General features: G+C 43.0%; 1 protein-coding gene across 1 annotated transcript; it reads left to right on the plus strand.

Moving 5' to 3' along the window:
- Nucleotides 1-7,615: 7,615 nt before the first annotated feature.
- Nucleotides 7,616-20,715, plus strand: LOC108940920 (mucin-5B-like). Its single transcript, XM_029256374.1, has 32 exons — nt 7,616-7,753; nt 8,550-8,627; nt 8,742-8,798; nt 8,897-9,158; nt 9,321-9,435; nt 9,663-9,753; nt 9,840-9,946; nt 10,160-10,379; nt 10,514-10,639; nt 10,869-10,986; nt 11,181-11,319; nt 11,502-11,612; nt 12,336-12,405; nt 12,669-12,806; nt 12,923-13,087; nt 13,230-13,324; nt 13,645-13,771; nt 13,879-14,131; nt 15,271-15,323; nt 15,785-15,885; nt 16,094-16,245; nt 16,379-16,517; nt 16,700-16,804; nt 16,900-17,079; nt 17,183-17,422; nt 17,900-18,056; nt 18,146-18,274; nt 18,629-18,779; nt 18,918-18,961; nt 19,055-19,285; nt 19,413-19,508; nt 20,708-20,715. The coding sequence occupies exons 1-32, from the start codon at nt 7,675-7,677 to the stop codon at nt 20,713-20,715; spliced, it is 4,137 nt and encodes a 1,378-aa protein (XP_029112207.1). The 5' UTR covers nt 7,616-7,674.
- The last annotated feature ends 1,735 nt before the right edge of the window (nt 20,716-22,450 follow it).

Consider the following 22,450-nt stretch of genomic DNA (forward strand, 5'->3'; position numbering starts at 1 on the left):
TATGGTGACAGTTTAAAAATGTATGCACTCATTAATGAACTCAGTAAGGTAATATGGAGATATGATCATACAAAGATTATATTGTAGATATATGAAGATCCTATGAAGTCTACGTTTGTCCTGCCTTTAGCATTGCTTCCTATCTCACAATAAAGCAAGGAACGTGGTTCAGACATATTAATGTTTTTATTGAGTGATTTGAGTCAGCAGTGATTTATGATGCTTCATTTGCCCTCACTTAATTCTGAATCACACCTACAGTATATATAGGTGTGTGCAGCGGTTGTGAGTGCTTATTTTTTCACGAGTTCAGTTCTTGAGAAGATTGCAAGTGCAAAATCAAGCAGAAATTACTGGAGAAAATTGGAACTGTACTATTACAACGCAGCAAAGAACAACAGTTGCGAACGTTTCAAGCAGGAGTATTTCCTTCGAGAAAGGAGAAGGATCTCATCCCGCAGATGAAGACATAAATGGTGAATTGTTATCCAAGGAACCTGGAATGTCCAGAAGACCTGAAAAATCGGCATCCAATGAAGGCAAAGCGGCGGTCTGAACTGAAATATTACATGATTTTGAATGATTTTCCCTGACGAAGCAGGATAGGTCATCGTACAAGGTGCCTTCTGGGAAATCAAAGTATTGGAATGCACATAATTGTATATTTGACCAAGACTAGTTGTCATCTTCTCTAAGTCTCAGTTCTGCCGAATATGGACACTTGTGAAAAGCACAGAAACCGGATCCACAAACGTCCAAGTGACACACGTTCCCCAACTCTCCAGCTGTAGTGATTCATGACACTCCTACTTGGCAAATAGTGTCCCAACCAAAGGCACAATAGCCGGAGGGAGCTCTGCTTCAGACCTCAGAAAGTACGTTTGTTTGTCCAATCTGACATTTGTACCAAGTGCTTCAGGCTTGCAGGCGAATTGAGGCAACGCCAGATACCGACCCATTGTTCTGCAACAAGGCTTGAACAGAACGATCTTCAATTTTGTTGGAACTAGATCTTCCCGAGTGAGAAGTCTTGCTCCCTTTGGGATGTTTGTCCGCAAGTTTCTTGCTTACAATAAAGACATTCGTAGGCAGGGGGTTGAGCTCATCCTTCTTATACATGCGTGAAACGTAAAGGAGAGAAAGAAGGGACTGTAGACAAGGTGTTTTGAAAGGAGTTATGAGCCTGTTGTGGAAAAAAGAAGCACAGCACACCTGATTTTTAAAGTAAAAAAAAAAAAAAAAAACAGCAAGGTGATGCATGTGAATAAAAAGGCTCCCGGAGTGTAACAAGTTATGCACATTAGGAAAGTGTCCTCCGTTTTCACTGTCTCCTTACCTTTTCATTTTCTCCTGAGTCAACTGCATGTGCTCAGTTATTCATTGCTCTGCATCACTCTGCTGAGGAGAGCACTGTACAAAAATAAACTGAATTAGTGAATATTACTCTCTTTTTGGTGATGGTAAATAATAATAATAATAATTTTACTTGTTTTACTTTTCCAAAACTTTTTCTCACTAGATGCTTATATCCAAAACACAAAAATGTTTTTAGTTCTTCAGTAAAGCAGTTAATAGTAAAATTTATTATTTTAATTACAATAATTAACAATTAAGAAATTCTATTCCATTCCATCTTCCTCCGCTATCCGGGGCCGGGTCGCGGGGGCAGCGGTCCAAGCAGAGTCAATGAATTCAATTTTTAATCACGCGTGAATTTTGAGTTCAGCCAGTTGCTTTACATTGCACGAGGAACTGTATGGAGTTTTTTAATTATTAATTTTTTGAAGTTTATTCATAACATATAATCCAGGGCAGGAAAGTGGTGTTGAACTCTACACCGCAATACTGCTGTGTAAGAGCTTTGTTAACTCTTCTGTTTATTCAACAGTGGATAGTTTATTTTTCCTCTTCTGAGCGAACGTCGTAAAGAACTGCGATCAGTATAAATCAGCAAAGGAAAGAGGACGTGAAATATTATTGTTTTCTTACCATAAGAAGTAGCCAAACATCCTCACTTGGTGGTGTGCGTTACAGAGACGGATGCTTTCGCCTCTCAAGTAAGTGTTCGTGACAAAGAGGGACAGAAAGAGCCAGTGTGAATATTGGGATCTTTTACAAAAGGTACCTGGTTGCATAGTGGTTAGCGCTCCTGTTTTTGGGCCCAAAGGTTGCAGGTTTGATTCCTCCTTCTAGCAGCAGTACCTATGAGCAACACTTACCATAAAATTGCTGTAGTAAAATTAATTGTATAAATGGGTAAAAAATTGGGGGGCGCAGTGGGTTGGACCGGGTCCTGCTCTCCAGTGGGTCTGGGGTTCAAGTCCCGCTTGGGGTGCCTTGCGAGGGACTGGCGTCCTGTCCTGGGTGTGTCCCCTCCCCCTCTGGCCTGTGTTGCTGGGTAGGCTCCGGTTCCCCATGACCCCGTATGGGACAAGTGGTTCAGAAAGTGTGTGTGTGTGGGTAAAAAATTGTAAATACCTCCATATTCTAAGTCACTTTGTAGAAAAACATGAGCTAAATGGATAGATGTAAGTCCAAAGGAAGGAGGGATTCCCTTCTTTGCTGTCTCTTAGACCACGGAGAGTGCAAACATCTATTCGTTTTCTCGACATATCAGCGTTAGAACATTGGTGTGCCCAGTAAAGCATACAACTGTCCTCCTGAGTTTCCCTGACTGACGTTGTAATACCTTCAGAGTATCAAAACTCATATTCATTCTCAGTGAGGGTTTAAATTACAGAAGAAATCTGGTGCCTTGTTTATTAAGCATTTAACGTAAATATTTTCCATGTTGGAAGTTTTCTCAGTTGCTTTAATGCAATTCCTAAAGCAAATTTAGCATTTTCAAAATAACTAATGCAACCCCCAATACAAACAGCAACATAATGCATTTTACCTATAAAATACTGTAACACTTTTCATAATTACAGTGGTTCAGAGTGTATCATGCCGCCCAATCAGTAGCACGGTGGCACAGCAAGTAGTGTTGCTGTCTTACAGCACCTGCATGGAGCAAGAAGACATGGGTTTGATCCCTGATCAGTCTGTGTGGAGTTTGCATGTTCTCCCTGTGTCTGTGTGGGTTTCCTCTGGGTGCTCTGGTTTCCTCCCACAGTCTAAAGACATGGTGTTTGGGTTCCCTTATAGTGTGTGTGACACAGAGACAGTGTCTCCCACTGATGTATGGATGAGTGACCCAGTGTAAGTAGTGTATATAGCAGTGTAAGTCACCTTGAGGAATAAGGTGTGTGGGCTCATAACACTACATAGAATTCATATTTGAGTTGCTTTGGAGAAAAGTGCCTGCTAAGTAAATAAATGTAAATCACAGAATCACTGCGTAGCAGGCTAAGAGGGTTACACCCTTAACAGGACATGCACACATCTACACACAATGGGGAATTGAGAATGACCAATTAACCTGAATCAGGTGTCTTTTGACTGTGGGAGGAAACCAGAGTACTTTGAGGAAACCCACAGAGACGCCGGGAGAACATGCAAACTCTACGCACCCACTGCGCCACCATGCTGCCCTTTTTCTGATAAGCATTACCTTCTTTTACTACAAAATACTTTCCTTTAGGTAAACACTGACAGTAGAGAAAGTGACTGGGCAACAAAAATTGCATTTCTGCATCTTCTTCTCTCAGTTGGTGAATCGCTTTGGAGAAAAACATCTGCTTAATGAATAAATATAAATATAAATGAAGGAATGTCTCAGCTGATGATTAGATAGATAGATAGATAGATAGATAGATAGATAGATAGATAGATCCCAAAGGAAATTGCAAAATGCTACAGAGGCAAACTTGTAACAATTCCTGGCACAACATGCACATAATAGATCGATAGAAATAGAAAGGACGCTACAGTAACTAGAACTGAATGAGTAAATAAAGCCAAGTGACAGCAAACTATTTATATCATATTATATGAGATGCAAAAAAGAAAAGGAGTGAAAAGGTTGTATTGTCAACGCCACCCGGATAGCGAGAGGACCCAGATAGAACCCAACGGCTGCCGGCCCTAGAAATGACCGCAGGTTGGGTTCTGTGGAGCACCCCAGCTGGACTGGTCTGTTGTTGAAGGTGCACCTCTCTTTAGCCAGAGTAGGGTCCATGATGGGTAGGACCTTGATGAGTGCTTCTCTGTGCTTCTTTCTCCAGAATCCAGCCTAACGCTCAGCATTGAACGAGGCTTCATTCTCTAAGGGGGGAAGGGATGCTGCTGCTGTCGTTGAAGTTTTTCTTACAGTTTTGGTATCTCTGCCTCTGTCTCTGACTCTCCGTCTTTCTTGCTTTCACTTCCTCCTCTTTCATTTCCCGTTTTCTGTCCGTCTGGGTCACATGCTCTAGTCCACAAAGAACAAACTCTACTTCATGGGGCAGACTGGATAAATACTGTAGGGTAAAACCAAGTTTCCAGTCAAAATGTACACTTGGGGCAGTAAGATAATTGTAGGCTGGAGCTTTTCAATATGTTGAAATGTTAAACTATAGGAAAATTCAGTTTGTTCATAATTTGACTGAAGTCTTTCAAAGTCCTGTGTCAGTTTTTATTTTTGTTTGTTCGTTTGTCCATTTGTTTCTTTACTTACTTGCTTACTTATTCTTGCCTTAGTTGCATTTTATGGTTGTGGTTAATAATTCTATTTCTCTTTAATTGTGGAGTATCTTAGTGATGAATTTCCACCCTTATCTTAGAGCTCACAGGTTCAAATCCCAGCTGTAATACTCTTGAGCAAGGCTGTTACTCTAAATTACCCTGCTCTATAAGTGAGTTACTGCAAGTACCTTAACAGTGTAAGTGGCTTTGGAGAAAAGTGTCAGCCAACTGACTGTAGCATCAATAAAATTCAATCTTACTGCATTCTCTTCAGATGACAGACTTGGACAGTTCATCACTTATGAGAAATACTGTAATTTCTTGTCATTTTATTTATATTTGCAGTTTCTGTTGTTACCTTCGTATGTTACAGTGTGGCTGTGAAAAAGAATAACATTTAAAAACAAAGAAATAAAATTAAATTCCTGATGCTGCCATCCTCTATAGCAATGCCATGCCAAGAAACGGTGCATTGTGTGTTTTACCACGTAGTATATCTGGGTTTTACCAACCCAGGATTCTTCCTCCAAGGCAGTTACTGCAACAGATAAGTTTTCACATGCAATAACTGTAGCAGTAGACTGAAGCAGACTGAAAGAACTTGGTCTAAGGTTATCTGAATTGTAAGCCCTCAAGTCAGACCAGGTCCTAAGTGCAGTTCTGAGACCCGGCTTTACCATTTTTGGAGAGACCGCTTGAATTCACGGTATAATGTTCGACATTGCAGTGCATGTCAATGCCACACAGTTCTTGCCGTGCTGATTTTACGCCACGCCACAGTTTAACCTTCAATAACATTCCACCATAAATCATAATACTATGTTCAGATTACACAGAAAGGTTCATTTGTTTAAGGTCTGGATCCTGTATTAACTTTACTCTCGAGGCAGTTTTAAGCTCCAAGTGTTTGCTTAGTACAGGTGAGGCAATTGGATTCAGCAGTGGAGCATCAATCTGTGGCGGTCAAACACGCTACGACAACACCCTGAGCTGCGAAACCCAGTAAACAGTGGTGGTTTTTCAAACTTTAGGTGGAGTGGGAACGGTGTTGACAGGGCCTTCAAAGGGGTGGGAAACGGAACAGGCCACTCAGGCTTCAGAACGTCTATTTGATGACAATTAGCCTGTGGTTTGGAATAAGACAGACACACCAATGTTACACTGCAGGGTCAATATTACACTTAGGGATTGGTCAGAACAGGACATTGTGGAGACAGAACAGGACCTCTTAAAGTGTGTGCCGTCAGAGCAAAAGCGACTGCCCACTGAAAGCTAACAAGGACTGACATTTACTTGAAATCCACCTCTATCTTGTCCTGTCATCCTCTGCAAACAAAGATATTTAGATACGATAGTATCTATCGTATTCAGCTGTGAGGAAACGTCTACATTTATTTTTATTTCTCATTAATGATTGCTGATAATTATCCAGAAGCCATTTATTACAGTAGTTAAAGTCACAGACTGGAAAATAACTGTCCTACTGTTTTCGATGTTACCCGAATCTTACTATATAGACTTTGTTGCATAATCAAAGCCCGCTTGCTATGCTTCCTTTTAACGGATAAATTGTATGATAATCGTGGTTGTTATGGAACTTGTAGACAGTGCTGGAAACGCAACAGAGGGAGTAGAAGGACATACACAGTAGGACATACTTTGGATGGCTCTGTGGAAGCCACTTTTGTTCTTGTAAAGGATTAACACTGCAGTACATCATTTCTGTTTGGATCATTCCTTTCACTTTTCCTCATGATGGACTGCTTTCTGAAGAGAGAAATCGAATTCAAAATGCTGCCAAAGGTAAAGGAGTGGCAGTAATTAGCACTCCATTAGTATAAAATAAACATGAATGTAGTAGCTCTTACATTAACTTCTAAGTTTTTCATTCAATGCATGGATGGTGGGTAACAGACAAAATCTCCAATTTATTCTCAGCCTAATAGTAAAGGGACATTATGGTTTGATTTTGAATGCGTATCAAAAATCATTATATTTACTGAAGTATATATGCTTAATATAGTAAGAATGAAAACAATGTTGCAATCGTGTCAATTGTTCCTTTCGTAATTCTGGAGAAGCCACACCTAGAGACACACACTTACCATTAGCGATGAAGGTGAACGTTGGAAATGATTCATTTGTGGTTAGTCCTTAAGATACTGTACGTAAAACAATCACGGATACAGAACATTAATGATATAACTCAAATTTCAGCAACATAGCACAAACCCCATATGGTGGTCACACAAATAATCCAATAACAGTACATAACGTTTTCAGGGCGAATTTCCCCTTTATTTCAAGCTCAATGGTATCTACGGTAAATTGACCCCTCCTTCAAGTCCTCATTTTGTCAATGTAATTAGTGCAATGCATTTGCCTTCCCAAAGGGGACAAAGATTCCCAGCTCACCTGCAAAACTGGTAAATCTTAACCAAAAAGAAGACACCACCAGCACATATCAAAACAAAACTACAGATAAAGAAAGAAACCCAAGACCCCCTTTGACTGTAGTACTGTAGTACAAAGACTTCTTACCTGATTATACTGCTGCCAATTAAGTCATACATGAAGCAATCTAATTCATGTATGTTTTACTGGTGGACAGTGTAAGAGAACTTTTTTTTCTCTTCACAGTTGATCCTATGAATCTTGGCACGAAAGTCCCTTAACACACTAATCACCATTATTTTTACGGTTACGGTTATTTTAAGGTATATGTCAGAAGCAAAAGAAATACTGAAAATTAAATGAAAAAAAAAACCAAAACATTTCTATGATTATAAACAAGAGAAGAAAACAGTCACTAGAACAGAAGGAATGGGATTTTTAAGTATTTATTCAAACACAAAGGATGCTGGACGTGAATGTTTACAAATTAGGGAGGGAATCAATGTGTTTGTGGAGACGTTGTGTTGGAAAGTTTAAGCTCTTGCCCCACCTTCACCTTTAACTTTCCGAGTTCCTTAGTACTTCCTCAAAGGCAAGAGGTATAAAAGCCAATTTGGGAGTACTTACCTCACTCAAAGCAGGTGTGGAGGAGCAGGTCACCAACCATTGGTGACAATGGGGAAAAGAAGGAACACATCCACCTGGGCACTGCTGTGGATGGCAGTGTCTGCTGGATTCATTTCTACAGGAGCAGGTCAGTAAATCACATTCCTTTCACTAAAATGCACAGCTGTCCAAAACTCAAATGTGCATATCTTCTTTCTCAAAGTCAAATAAGACATCGAAATTGTGACAATAGTTATAACATTTGTTATATATTTGCACACCATACATTGATCAAGATATTCATTGAGTACACGTTTCAGAAATTTCTAACTGTACTTTTTGTTTGAAATTATGATATACAACAGATGTGGACAATAATATGCAATGGGGATGAGGTCAGAGGTAAACTTAAATTCAGATTCAGGCGAATAAATAAATTTTTTGCACTATTCCAGAAAATAAATTAAAATGAAAAATAAAATGAAAGATTCAATTCAGTCTACGAATGAGTTGGACATCTATGAAAGCGATTTGCCTTCTTCTATCCAAGAACAGTCCTTAATTCATGAATGGATGAAGCATCACAGAAACATCTCTGAAGAGTTCATACAAGGCAAAACTATAATGATTTTTAAGGGCTATTTAAACATTTCGCTGGGTATCGCTAGGGAGTCAACTTCTATGACACACGCTGGGTTTTCCGTACAGCCCCCATATAAACTCAAAGCTTTGGCAGTTTTTGAGAATAATAAAAAGATCAGTTTCTTCACAGATACCTTCTCAAAACAGTTCAACACTCCAGTACTTCAACGTTCAAAACTAGGGAAAGGTCACTATCAGTTTGACTTCTAGTTATTCAACAGAATTTTATTGCATGCAATGATTAAAAAAAAAGACATGGAAATCAACAGAAAATGATGTGAAATATTGTTTTTTTTCCACAGACATATCCCAGTACCCTCAGCAGAACACTGACCAGCAGTGGCAGTATGACAACGTCCCATCAAGCCCAAAGACAACAGGTTAGTGGACATTCATATTTACCAAGTGACAAGTCTACGCATTACTGTCCATTTTCTTTGTCAGCTATAACAAATCCTACGCAGTACAGCTAACTTGTGCTCTGATTTTTTCAGTGAGCACCCAAGCAATTACAATCATTCCCACAATGACCATAACCCCAATCACTGCAGGTAAGAAGTTTAGAAAGATTTCTCAGAGTAAATGTATGCATTAAGGGCTTGTTTATGTCAACTTGATCTGCTGCAGCCTTTGGTCTTCTCTTACTTAGGTGTAAGTCCAGTACACAATGGCCAGGTCTGCAGCACATGGGGGAGCTACCACTTCAAGACCTTCGATGGGGACTTCTTCCAGCTCCCCTCCACGTGCAACTTCATCTTGACCTCAAACTGCAGGAACCCTTATGAGGACTTCAACATCCAGATGAGGCGCCAAGTGGTCGATGGGGAGCCCACAATAAGTGCAATCACCATGAAGCTGGACGGGACTGTGGTGGAGCTCTCCAACGGCTTGGTTATCGTTAATGGAAAGACGTGAGTATTACCTCTTTTTAATGACATTAGTTAGAGTCAGTGAAGAGACTTGAGAGATAATTTTACAGTTTCCTTCAGACCACCTTAAAATGTCAAGAACAATCATCAAATGGCATTCCAGTCCAAGCCCTCATTTTTCGCTCTGGCTTCTATTTTCCCCAGAATCAAGCTGCCATTTAGTAATGCTGGAGTGCTGATTCAGAAGACCACTTCCTACATCAGAGTCACGTCCAAGCTGGGCTTACAAGTGATGTGGAATGAAGATGACTCTTTCATGGTACACAATTTAAACCTGTAGGAAATGATGTGTCTTAAAGAATGTGTACTAGATCAATTTGCCTTCCAGAAGCAACATTTATGGAAATGAACAATATAAAATATACTGTAATTTGGCAACACAATTTACAGCATGTAATTTCAATTCCTTTTATGTTGTGTTATATAATTTTGTTTATTATCACTCAAATCTTTCATGTTTTTTTTTTTTTTTTAATTCTTCCACAGGTGGAACTGGACACTAAATACAAAAACACAACCTGTGGACTCTGTGGAGACTTCAATGGTGTCCAGCTGTATAATGAATTTTTTAAAAATGGTAAGTCAACAGCTAGCATCCTCCACAGTGAATTACAGTATCTTTCGTGTTTGTGTCTTCATCTCAATCATTCCACTTTATTTCAGATGTAAAAATAAGTCCTTCTGACTTTGCTAATTTTTGGCGGATGGATGGGCCCACGGAAATCTGTCAGGACATCCAACTTGAGTTTGCTGAGGGCTGTACGGATGAGGTAAAGCAGTGATTTACTGTTTCAAACAGTGATTGAGTGTAAAATGTATACCAACAGACTACCTTTGTTTAGGGCCCACGGGATTTTTTTTAAACCTCAGGATATATCAGGACTTTAACTCTCTCATGGTGTTGAGTCATTGTTGGGTCATCCTGAATAGTTTATCGGTGTTGGGTGTTTTAAGCTCTCTGCTGTTCCTCTGTCCTCTGCTAGGAACAAACTTGCCAGACACTCCTGTCCAGCTCTGCATTGAGCAGCTGCCAGAACTTGGTCCCCACTGATCCCTTTGTTCAGGCCTGTGTGACAGACATGTGCCACTGTAACAACAGCAGCAACAGCTCTTTTTGTGTATGCAACACTATTTCGGAGTATTCCCGCCAGTGCGTGCATGCTGGTGGGAAACCCCAGGAATGGAGGACCACCCAGTTCTGTGGTATGTGACCTTCTGCCAGGTTTATGATCCTGCCTGTATGGACTCTGTGCGAATACCATAAGTGTTAGCTTATGATGAATCAGACTGTTACTCGAATGATAGAATCTAAATGTGTTCTTGCTGTGGTCATGCAGCTAAATCATGCCCCTTCAACATGGAGTACAAAGAGTGCGGGATCCCCTGTTTCGATACCTGCTCTAACCTGGAGACAAGCCAGGTGTGTGAGGAGCACTGCACGGATGGATGTTTCTGCCCACAAGGTATCATATTGTATTACCTCCTACCTAGTGATCTAAGTTTGAACGAAAAAAAGAACAATGCATGTTTCTGTAAATGCTTAAATGTCTTTATTTATTGCGTGTTACCAGCAATATTTCTCAGCGGAAAGTCTGCGAGTTCGTTTCTAGCTGCTTTTGGCTTTAGCATCGCTTGTGTTCCATCCACGTGAGTGCCAACGCAAATCACTCATTGAGCTCAACTTTGCCCAAGGCACCATTTTTGACGACATCTCCGGGGGTGGCTGTGTACCGGTGAATGATTGCCCCTGCATATATGAGAAGAAGGTCTACACATCTGGAGAGTCACACACAGACACCAGTAGGGATTGGTAAGCCACCTGCTCACTGCGTCTCAGATGCAGCTTCAAAGATTCCTATTTTATACCTATGCTTTACCCTGGACCTATTTTTAATTAAAAATGTAGTATGAAATCCTTGGGTTAGTTAGGCTATATCAACAGGACTTTATGAAAAGAGAATATGAATATGAACGGTTTTGTAAAATAAGAAATGTTCTTCTTAGTGAATGCTTTGGGGGCAAGTGGAACTGTACAGACAGGACTGGTCCCTCCACCTGCTCTGTGGAGGGGGGTTCACATGTCACCACCTACGATGGCAAGATGTATACTTTCCACGGAAGCTGCAGTTTCATACTCAGCACGGTCAGTGTCCACATCGTGAATGAAAAATGTGTATGCTTTTGATGATATCGCTTCCACGCGTTCACCAGCATAAGTAGATATCAGTACTTTCTAAACTGTAAGTATGGTACAAGTACTGCATAAGGTCATTTGTATTTGAACAACGATTGGGCCGCACTGTTTCACGCTCTTCTTTTCTCTAGCTGTGTAACGGAACAGACTTCACCGTCCTGGGGGAACTGGGCAATTGCGGGCTGACAGACACAGAGACCAGCCTCAAGTCTGTCACTGTGGCCATCCAAAATGGAACCATTGTGAGTAACACGTTCGCTTAAATGACCTCTCTCCACCCGGCACGGTAATACAGATGCTCTTCGATTTACGATTTTTCGAAGCTACGATAGCAACAGGCATTCAGAAGAACCGGTACTTTGAATTTCGATCTGCTCCCGTGCTTGCGATGTGTGGTACGATGCTGTCTATACTGCGTTGAAGCTTTTTTTTTTATTTTTCTTTTCACATCCCATCATGTCTACTGAACACCCATGTATGTCTCCTATAAATTTGCCCAGCTGTAGGCTATGGGAAGTGTTCTGAACACGTTTAAGGCAGGCTAGGCTATGAGGTTCGGTAGATGCGGTACTGTATTCTTTTTCGACTTACGATTTTTCCACTTACGATGGGTTTATCGGAACGTAACCCCACCGTTAGTCGAGGAGCATCTGTATAGCAATTATGTTATTAGCACCACATACCAGTAGTTTGAAAGCTATCAGGGATTTTCAGAATCAAGTAATACCGGCTGTCCGGCTGAAATTGCTTGCTCTGAGCGGGGTTGTGGCGAACCCGGCAACATAGGGCACAAGGCTGGATGGGGAGGGGACACACCCAAGACGGGACACTAGTCCGTCGCAAGGCACCCCAAGCAGGACTTGAATCCCAGACCCACCAGAGAGCAGGCCCCGGCCAAGCCTGCTGCACCGCCACGCCGCCCTCAAGTACTACTGCTTGAACATATTCTCTTATGTAATCCACAGGTTATCACAGTCCATCAAGATAGAAAGGTGTTTGTAAATGGAATGGCTTCCCAGCTGCCACTTTCAACAGGTGAGGGTTTTATGTTAAAAATGAAACTTCCTGGATCTCGCAAGGGCAAAGGTACTGCTGAAGAGTGAACGAGTAATGGTTTGATCGATTGACTGTTAAGGATATGATTTTAGTTGTAATTCTTCGTAGACATCACTTGTCAATGCAATGTTTAAGACCACAGGCTTACGACAATTTTACGCCACTTGTATATTGAACACATTGTTTTATTTCCTTCTGTCGTAAAATGGATTTGCCTTCTAATGAGAGTTTGTCTTCCGCAGCTTCTTTTATTATGTTCATGCCTTCCACCTTCTACATCATTGTCCAAACTTCTGTTGGGATTCAGCTTGAAATCCAGCTTGTCCCCATCATGCAGGTCCATATCACCGCCGACCTGACTTACAGCGGAAAAACCTGCGGTACGTTTTCTCATTTACATCCACCCAGCTTTGCTGTCCTTCTGACCAAGCTGCCAAAGATCGCTTCATTACCGAACATCCGCTGACTGTTATGTCTGATCTGCCTCATGCATTAGGTCTCTGTGGAAACTTTAACAAAAACCAGAATGATGACTTTCAGTCCCAGCATGGGCTGGTGGAGGGAACAGCTGTGAGCTTTGTGAACACCTGGAGGATGAAACCCATGTGCCCAGATGTCAAAAGTCATTATGAAAACCCCTGTAGCCTGAGTGTGGAGAACGGTATCCATTTATATTTGTTGATTATTCTGGTTTCGCTGACCCGTTCCTTCTCGCAGCTGTTCATGCTTAAAATAATGACATGGCTGACATTTACGATATTTCTGAATAAATAATATTCTATCCAATCTTATTTCTGTTTCAGAGAAATATGCCCAGTATTGGTGTTCTATGCTGTCTGATCCAAAAGGAGTGTTTGCTCCATGCCATTCTGTGATAAGACCAGATAAATACCAAAAAGTGAGTTTAAACACGTACACTTTCTGAACCGCTTCTCCCATACGGGGTCACGGGGAACCGGAGCCTAACCCAGCAACTCAGGGCATAAGGCTGGAGGGGGAGGGGACACACCCGGGACAGGACACCAGTCCATCGCAAGGCATCCCAAGCAGGACTTGAACCCCAGACCCACCGGAGAGCAGGACCCAGTCCAACCCACCGCGCCCCCTTGAGTTTAAACACATCTTTTATAAATTGCTCATTTTTTTTCCCCCATCCAAGTATGTAGGATTTCTGCCTCAGAAGACTGACTCTTTCATGATGTTCTTCGTTTTCCGCAGAATTGCATGTATGACACCTGTAACTGTGAGAACACAGAGGACTGCATGTGCGCTGCCATCTCCTCATACGTCCGTGTCTGTACAAGAGCAGGAGTATCACTTCAAGGCTGGAGAGCCTCCATTTGTCGTAAGTTCAATGCTGGGTAGTGCAGCATAACCTCAAAAATGCCAATGGCTCATCAGATTAATCCAGATCAAGTTGACATTTCACTTTTTCTGTGTCTCTCTCACCAGAAAAGTACACCAACTGTCCCAGCACTATGACCTATTCGTATGACATGACCAGCTGTCGTCGCAGCTGTCGTTCCATCAGCGAGACTGACTACACCTGTCAGGTGAACTTCACAGCTGCGGATGGCTGTGGCTGTCCTGAAGGGAGTTTCATGGATGACAGTTCAAGATGTGTCCCATCCACAAAGTGCTCCTGCTATTACAAGGACTATGTGATTTTACCTGAACAATCCATCAACATAAATGGAGCCATATGGTAAGAGCTCTCATCATTTTCACCAGTTGGAGCAACGGTCAGTCCTGTTTCATAGACAGCTTTCTCAGGGTTTCAGAAAAAGCTGGAAAATCCTTGCCATGAAGACCAGGCCCTATAATAATTTCACATCTTTTTACATGGATTTCACTGCATATAAATTTAAAAAAATATTGTACAGATCCGCAATAAGTTCTTTAATAACTACAAATATTAAATTGTGCTTTAAATAGAATGTTACAGATGAAAAGGGAATCGGAATGAGTCATTAAAATAGTTTGTCAATGTTAAGATATTCAGGACTTTGACTTCGATGTAACATGTTTCAAAATAAGCAGGAAGACGAGTTTTGCAGGACTTCATAGTTATCACAACTGTTTTTTCTCTTACCATTCTCAATACACTTTGACACTTCCAAATTTACACTTATATTTGCATTCTTCATTACCTGACTCCTTTGTCTTAAGCGACTTACAGTGTCAGTTCTGTACAATGAGATACTAACAATGATCTACCTATTTATTGTAACATCATTGACTCTGTCCATGTTAGCAGAATGACCAAGCAATCAGGACAAGTATAAAGGGGAAGGGTGTTGTTTTTTTTTTTTTCCTTCTCTGGGCCTTCAATTGTGTTTCTTATTTTGTCGTTCCACAAACAGCTTAGTGTTTGCTCTTACACAATTGCTGTAAATAAATTGCACTCGGAGCTAGATATCTTCGTGTCTTATTCGTAACACACATGCAGAAAAGTATTTTCCTCAAAAAAATTGATATTTTTGCTCTTTTTTTTAAATTTTGTTTTTTTTTAATTTTATTTTATTTGGTTCCACTTTGGTTCCATTTGAGAACACAAATAAAGCACCAAAGTCAATGAAACTAATAATGTACACATGAATACATCATGCACTCTTTCTTATAAGTACAGATAGCACTGATTTTTCATTTAGTGCACATTTTCACTTAAACCTCCAGAAAAAACAGGGATGGGGCCCTTATATCCAAATGACTGGTGCAAGTTCTCGAAGGCCAGTAAAGTAAATACCTGCATAATAAGTGTCAGTATATTGAGGAAGGCTGTATGATTTTAAATGTAATACTCATAAATACTGCTGTCTTGTGCTCATGTGTCTCATTCTACAGTACATGCAAACAGGGGACACTGAACTGCATAGGAAGTCCAGATGTGAAAACAAGTGAGTTTGATTCCCTACTTGTGTTATTCTCTGATCATTTATAATATTACTAGCACTAGATATCTGATATTTGTCCTAGGCTTGACCTATTTTTTCATAATTAATCTGGCTGGGAAACAAGCCTACGATTTTACACTGGAAATGCTACGTAGGTATTTCTGTAATTAAGAACTAAGACTCAGTCTTAATACAAGCAAATAAAACCTTTGATTTTTTCCTTCCATCTCTGATATATTTTATCCTTGCACCATGCTGCCTCAAATTAAACTGGGATTAACAATATTTGTCAAAGACAGATCAATCAGATTTTAAAGCTAATTAGGCACTGCGTTTTTTTTTTTTTTTTTTTTTTTTAATAACTCATTTGCGGTACTTATGGTTTTTTACAATAACACACAACAGATGTTACATACTTCTAATTACTTCCTGATATACAGCATGGTCTCTCTTTGTTTCCCTAGCTTGTAACGAGCCAATGGTTTTCTTCAACTGCTCAGATGCTGAGTTGGGTGCTACAGGCAGTGAATGCCAGAAGAGCTGCTTGAGTCTTGACTTAGCTTGTGTAAGTTAACTAAAGAGTTCCCAGATTAGCAGACCTGCAGTTCAGCATTTAAAAGAAGCTGTAAAACATAATGTATTCCATTTTCTTGCATGAGGTCCCTTACCCAGCTCAAAGAGACAGACCATTCTAGAAACTGAAAAACAGAACCATTTTAATGCTTCATTTCCAGTAGTGTCTGCCTGACTGGCCTTTTAATTGGACTAACTAGGTCAACAAAGGGTGTACTTCAGGCTGTGTGTGCCCCCCTAACCTGGTGTCTGATGGCAATGGAGGCTGTATAGAGGAGGAGCTCTGTCCCTGCATCCATAATGGAGTTCCACACCAACCTGGAGAAACCATTCAACATGACTGCAATACATGGTTTGTGCGCTTTATCAGAATGTTTTCAGCATGCCGTGAACAAATTTGCACATGATTGTTCGGTACAACAGAAATATCTTGCAACTTCTGTGCATTTCCATTGTGCAAATTTTTGGTGCCCCCTTTATTCCAGTACTTGCAAGGAGAGGAAATGGCAGTGTACAAGTAAAAAGTGTGATGGCACCTGCTTTGTCTATGGAGATGGACATTATTCCACTTTTGATGGGAAGAGGTACAATTTCAATGGAAACAGTGAATACATTCTTACTCAGGTATGTTTTACCAACATGACTCTCTATGCCGACTGTACTCTCTTGAGTAACTGCATGAAGCAAAACCCGGACCTGAACTGTTTTATCGCTGATCAATTTGTGATCAATGTCAAGATCTGACTGAACTGGCCTGTACAGACATTCTGAAAGTTCTTGGAATGGCTATTTTTGCACTTTTTCAGGACTACTGCAGCAACAGCAATGGCACCTTCAGAGTCATTACTGAGAACATTCCATGTGGCACGACTGGCACTACCTGTTCCAAAGCCATAAAGCTTTTCTTGGGGGTGAGCATTTTTACATTCCACAAAACAGATTGATGTGGTCATACTCTAAATCTAGACTTTGTGATTCTCATGACCACCATCTTTGTTCCGTTTAGAACAATGAGCTTATACTGACAGAGGGTAACTACAAAGTTGTTGAAAGAGATTCAGGGGAAGAAGTGCCCTACAAGATCCATATCATAGGCATTTACCTTGTCATTGAAACTGAAAATGGCCTCGTCCTGATGTGGGACAGGAAAACCAGCATTTTTATCAAACTGAGTCCAACATTTCAGGTAAGGCACTTGAACTTCTTAACACTGCGTTGTGCCTCTCTTCGCGTTAGTATCCAGGCAAGTTGCGGGCTCCTAAATTCTGTATTTGTAACCATTTACCCAGGGCCAAATTTGTGGCCTTTGCGGAAACTACGACGGAAATGGAAATAATGACTTCACTACCAGGAGCCAAGCAGTGGTTGTGGATCCTGTGGAATTTGGAAACAGCTGGAAAGTCTCTCCCAGCAGTCCTGATGCTATGAGCACCAAAGATCCCTGTGCCAGCAACCCATACAGGAAGCCCTGGGCCCAGAAACAGTGCAGCATCATCAACAGCAACGTATTCGCGGATTGCCACAGTCGAGTATGGAGATAATTACTTTATTCAATTCAATTCAATTTATTTTTATAGAGCGCTCTTCTCACACAGTGACACAGAACACTTTAACACAGGCATAATGCAAGAAAAACAGATACAAACAAAGAAGACAGTCAGCTAATGGCTACCATAATGAAGTACTTTTATAGAGCTAGAAGTATGCCTACTGTCCACCGGGGAAAGGAGCAAAAACTCCCAGCTGAAGGTTGAGGAAGAAAAAAGACCACGGGCCAGTGGTTGCCCACCCTTCCTGGGCATTCTAGAAAGTAACAATTGTAAGCCAGTGTGTAACAAGTAATGATTATGTTGCTAAATGACATCTTGGATCCCAGCGCTGCATGGAACTTTAAAACTTATATTTTATATAATCTGTACATTTTTTATATTAGCGATATCATTCACACATCATAGGGTGAATGAAACAACAACAAGCTTCCTGACTGCACCATTTTTTCTTTTTAGGTGGACCCCAGCTCATACTATGATTCCTGTATGACAGATACATGTGCCTGTGACAGCGGAGGGGATTGTGAGTGTTTCTGCACAGTAGTGGCAGCCTATGCTCAGGCTTGTAATGAAGCTGGTGCCTGTATTGCCTGGAGGTCCCCCAAGATTTGTCGTGAGTTTCCATTCAATCCCTGGAAAAAAGCAAAAATAATGCCAGAAGACAGTGCATTAATTCCCACTTTCCAACACTTCATTTTGCAGCTTTGTTTTGTGACTACTACAATCTCCCTGATAAATGTGAGTGGCACTACCAGCCATGTGGTGCTCCTTGCATGAAAACATGCAGGAATCCATCAGGGAAATGCTCCAGTCACATTCCAAAACTGGAAGGTAACCTTATTTGTTCATAAGGGTGTATGTTCTTTAAAATTGTACTAAGATGTTTGGTATGAGGGGGCGTGGTGGCGCAGTGGGTTGGGCCGGGTCCTGCTCTCCGGTAGGCCTTCGGTTCAAGTCCTGCTTGGGATGCCTTGTGACGGACTGGCGTCGTGTCCTGGGTGTGGCCCTTCCCCCTCCAGCCCTTTGCCCTGTGTTGCCGGCTTAGGCTGCGGCTCCCCGCAACCCCGTATGGGACAAGTGGTTCAGGAAATGTGTGCGCGCGTATGTGGGCGCGTGTGTGTTTGGTATGAAACATGGAGCAATGCACAAAAAGTGTAACTTTCTGTTGAAAAAATGTGTCTTTAGGTTGCTATCCCAAATGCTCTTCAAAGAAGCCATTTCTTGATGAAGACTCAATGGAATGTGTGGCTGCTGAAATGTGTGGATGCTATGATATGCAGGGGAAACATTATGAGACCGGAGATACTGTTCCATCCACAAAAAATTGCCAAACCTGGTAAAAGATTCTTGCTAACAAAGTCTTACAATCCTATACAATAATTTCAAAAACCAAATTGTACTGTTATGCCTGACTTAAATAAATCAATCTCAAACTTTTAGGATTAACATTTAACATTATTTATTTGTTCCTAAGCCGTTGCTTGTCTACTGGACTGACCTGCAACTATGATGTGAATGGTAAGAAAATGACATGGAATGTCTCATATAAGTAGCAGTAGTATGAAAATAAAACATACCGAAAAATGACTACTGAGTTTTCTTTTCTGCCAGCTTGTTCCTGCGCATACAAAGGAAACCAGTACCCATATGGAACCACAATTTACCACACGACTGATGGTGATGGCAGCTGCATCACTGCAGTATGTGGAGTGAACGGGACAATAACCAGGAGCATGTATCCCTGTGAGACTACTGTGAGCACAACAACATCAACAAAGACCACATTATCAGCATGGACAACGACGGCTGGATCAACAACAATCTTTGTGTTCTCCACACCAAGTAAGAAATCCATCTTACTTACATAAAAAATGTTGAGTAAGAATATTGTTACATGAAATGTCAATCTTAAAAACAGCAATAAAAATACATAAATATGAAAAATAATTTTGAACTTAAATCTAAACAGCTGAAACCAGCGGCCCATCAACGACTGTTGTGTCCACCACAGTGACGGAGGAAAGTACAGCTTCAACATCCGAAGTCTCCACAGCAACGCCGTCCACCAGCACTTCGACCATTCCTCCAGTGGAAACCACTTCAGCGCCCTCCACCAAGACGGAAACGACACAAGTACCCCCCACTCCGCCCGTATCCACCACTCAGCCGGTTGAAACAACGTCCACCACTACACAAGAAGTGGTGACAGAATCCACCAAACCTCCTACGGTCGAGACCAGCGGCCCATCAACGACTGCCGTCTCCACCACAGTGACGGAGGAAAGTACAGCTTCAACATCCGAAGTCTCCACAGCAACGCCGTCCACCAGCACTTCGACCATTCCTCCAGTGGAAACCACTTCAGCGCCCTCCACCAAGACGGAAACGACACAAGTACCCCCCACTCCGCCCGTATCCACCACTCAGCCGGTTGAAACAACGTCCACCACTGAGAAAGTTTCCACCACAACACAAGAAGTGGTGACAGAATCCACCAAACCTCCTACGGTCGAGACCAGCGGCCCATCAACGACTGCCGTGTCCACCACAGTGACGGAGGAAAGTACAGCTTCAACATCCGAAGTCTCCACAGCAACGCCGTCCACCAGCACTTCGACCATTCCTCCAGTGGAAACCACTTCAGCGCCCTCCACCAAGACGGAAACGACACAAGTACCCCCCACTCCGCCCGTATCCACCACTCAGCCGGTTGAAACAACGTCCACCACTGAGAAAGTTTCCACCACAACACAAGAAGTGGTGACAGAATCCACCAAACCTCCTACGGTCGAGACCAGCGGCCCATCAACGACTGCCGTGTCCACCACAGTGACGGAGGAAAGTACAGCTTCAACATCCGAAGTCTCCACAGCAACGCCGTCCACCAGCACTTCGACCATTCCTCCAGTGGAAACCACTTCAGCGCCCTCCACCAAGACGGAAACGACACAAGTACCCCCCACTTCGCCCGTATCCACCACTCAGCCGGTTGAAACAACGTCCACCACTGAGAAAGTTTCCACCACAACACAAGAAGTGGTGACAGAATCCACCAAACCTCCTACGGTCGAGACCAGCGGCCCATCAACGACTGCCGTGTCCACCACAGTGACGGAGGAAAGTACAGCTTCAACATCCGAAGTCTCCACAGCAACGCCGTCCACCAGTACTTCGACCATTCCTCCAGTGGAAACCACTTCAGCGCCCTCCACCAAGACGGAAACGACACAAGTACCCCCCACTCCGCCCGTATCCACCACTCAGCCGGTTGAAACAATGTCAACCACTGAGAAAGTTTCCACCACTACACAAGAAGTGGTGACAGAATCCACCAAACCTCCTACGGTCGAGACCAGCGGCCCATCAACGACTGCCGTGTCCACCACAGTGACGGAGGAAAGTACAGCTTCAACATCCGAAGTCTCCACAGCAACGCCGTCCACCAGCACTTCGACCATTCCTCCAGTGGAAACCACTTCAGCGCCCTCCACCAAGACGGAAACGACACAAGTACCCCCCACTCCGCCCGTATCCACCACTCAGCCGGTTGAAACAACGTCCACCACTGAGAAAGTTTCCACCACAACACAAGAAGTGGTGACAGAATCCACCAAACCTCCTACGGTCGAGACCAGCGGCCCATCAACGACTGCCGTGTCCACCACAGTGACGGAGGAAAGTACAGCTTCAACATCCGAAGTCTCCACAGCAACGCCGTCCACCAGCACTTCGACCATTCCTCCAGTGGAAACCACTTCAGCGCCCTCCACCAAGACGGAAACGACACAAGTACCCCCCACTCCGCCCGTATCCACCACTCAGCCGGTTGAAACAACGTCCACCACTGAGAAAGTTTCCACCACAACACAAGAAGTGGTGACAGAATCCACCAAACCTCCTACGGTCGAGACCAGCGGCCCATCAACGACTGCCGTGTCCACCACAGTGACGGAGGAAAGTACAGCTTCAACATCCGAAGTCTCCACAGCAACGCCGTCCACCAGCACTTCGACCATTCCTCCAGTGGAAACCACTTCAGCGCCCTCCACCAAGACGGAAACGACACAAGTACCCCCCACTTCGCCCGTATCCACCACTCAGCCGGTTGAAACAACGTCCACCACTGAGAAAGTTTCCACCACAACACAAGAAGTGGTGACAGAATCCACCAAACCTCCTAAGGTCGAGACCAGCGGCCCATCAACGACTGCCGTGTCCACCACAGTGACGGAGGAAAGTACAGCTTCAACATCCGAAGTCTCCACATCAACGCCGTCCACCAGCACTTCGACCATTCCTCCAGTGGAAACCACTTCAGCGCCCTCCACCAAGACGGAAACGACACAAGTACCCCCCACTCCGCCCGTATCCACCACTCAGCCGGTTGAAACAACGTCCACCACTGAGAAAGTTTCCACCACAACACAAGAAGTGGTGACAGAATCCACCAAACCTCCTACGGTCGAGACCAGCGGCCCATCAACGACTGCCGTGTCCACCACAGTGACGGAGGAAAGTACAGCTTCAACATCCGAAGTCTCCACAGCAACGCCGTCCACCAGCACTTCGACCATTCCTCCAGTGGAAACCACTTCAGCGCCCTCCACCAAGACGGAAACGACACAAGTACCCCCCACTCCGCCCGTATCCACCACTCAGCCGGTTGAAACAACGTCCACCACTGAGAAAGTTTCCACCACAACACAAGAAGTGGTGACAGAATCCACCAAACCTCCTACGGTCGAGACCAGCGGCCCATCAACGACTGCCGTGTCCACCACAGTGACGGAGGAAAGTACAGCTTCAACATCCGAAGTCTCCACAGCAACGCCGTCCACCAGCACTTCGACCATTCCTCCAGTGGAAACCACTTCAGCGCCCTCCACCAAGACGGAAACGACACAAGTACCCCCCACTCTGCCCGTATCCACCACTCAGCCGGTTGAAACAATGTCAACCACTGAGAAAGTTTCCACCACTACACAAGAAGTGGTGACAGAATCCACC

This window comes from Scleropages formosus, chromosome 11 (genome assembly GCF_900964775.1).
Source record: "Scleropages formosus chromosome 11, fSclFor1.1, whole genome shotgun sequence".
In the NCBI taxonomy this organism is placed as follows: Eukaryota; Metazoa; Chordata; class Actinopteri; order Osteoglossiformes; family Osteoglossidae; genus Scleropages; species Scleropages formosus.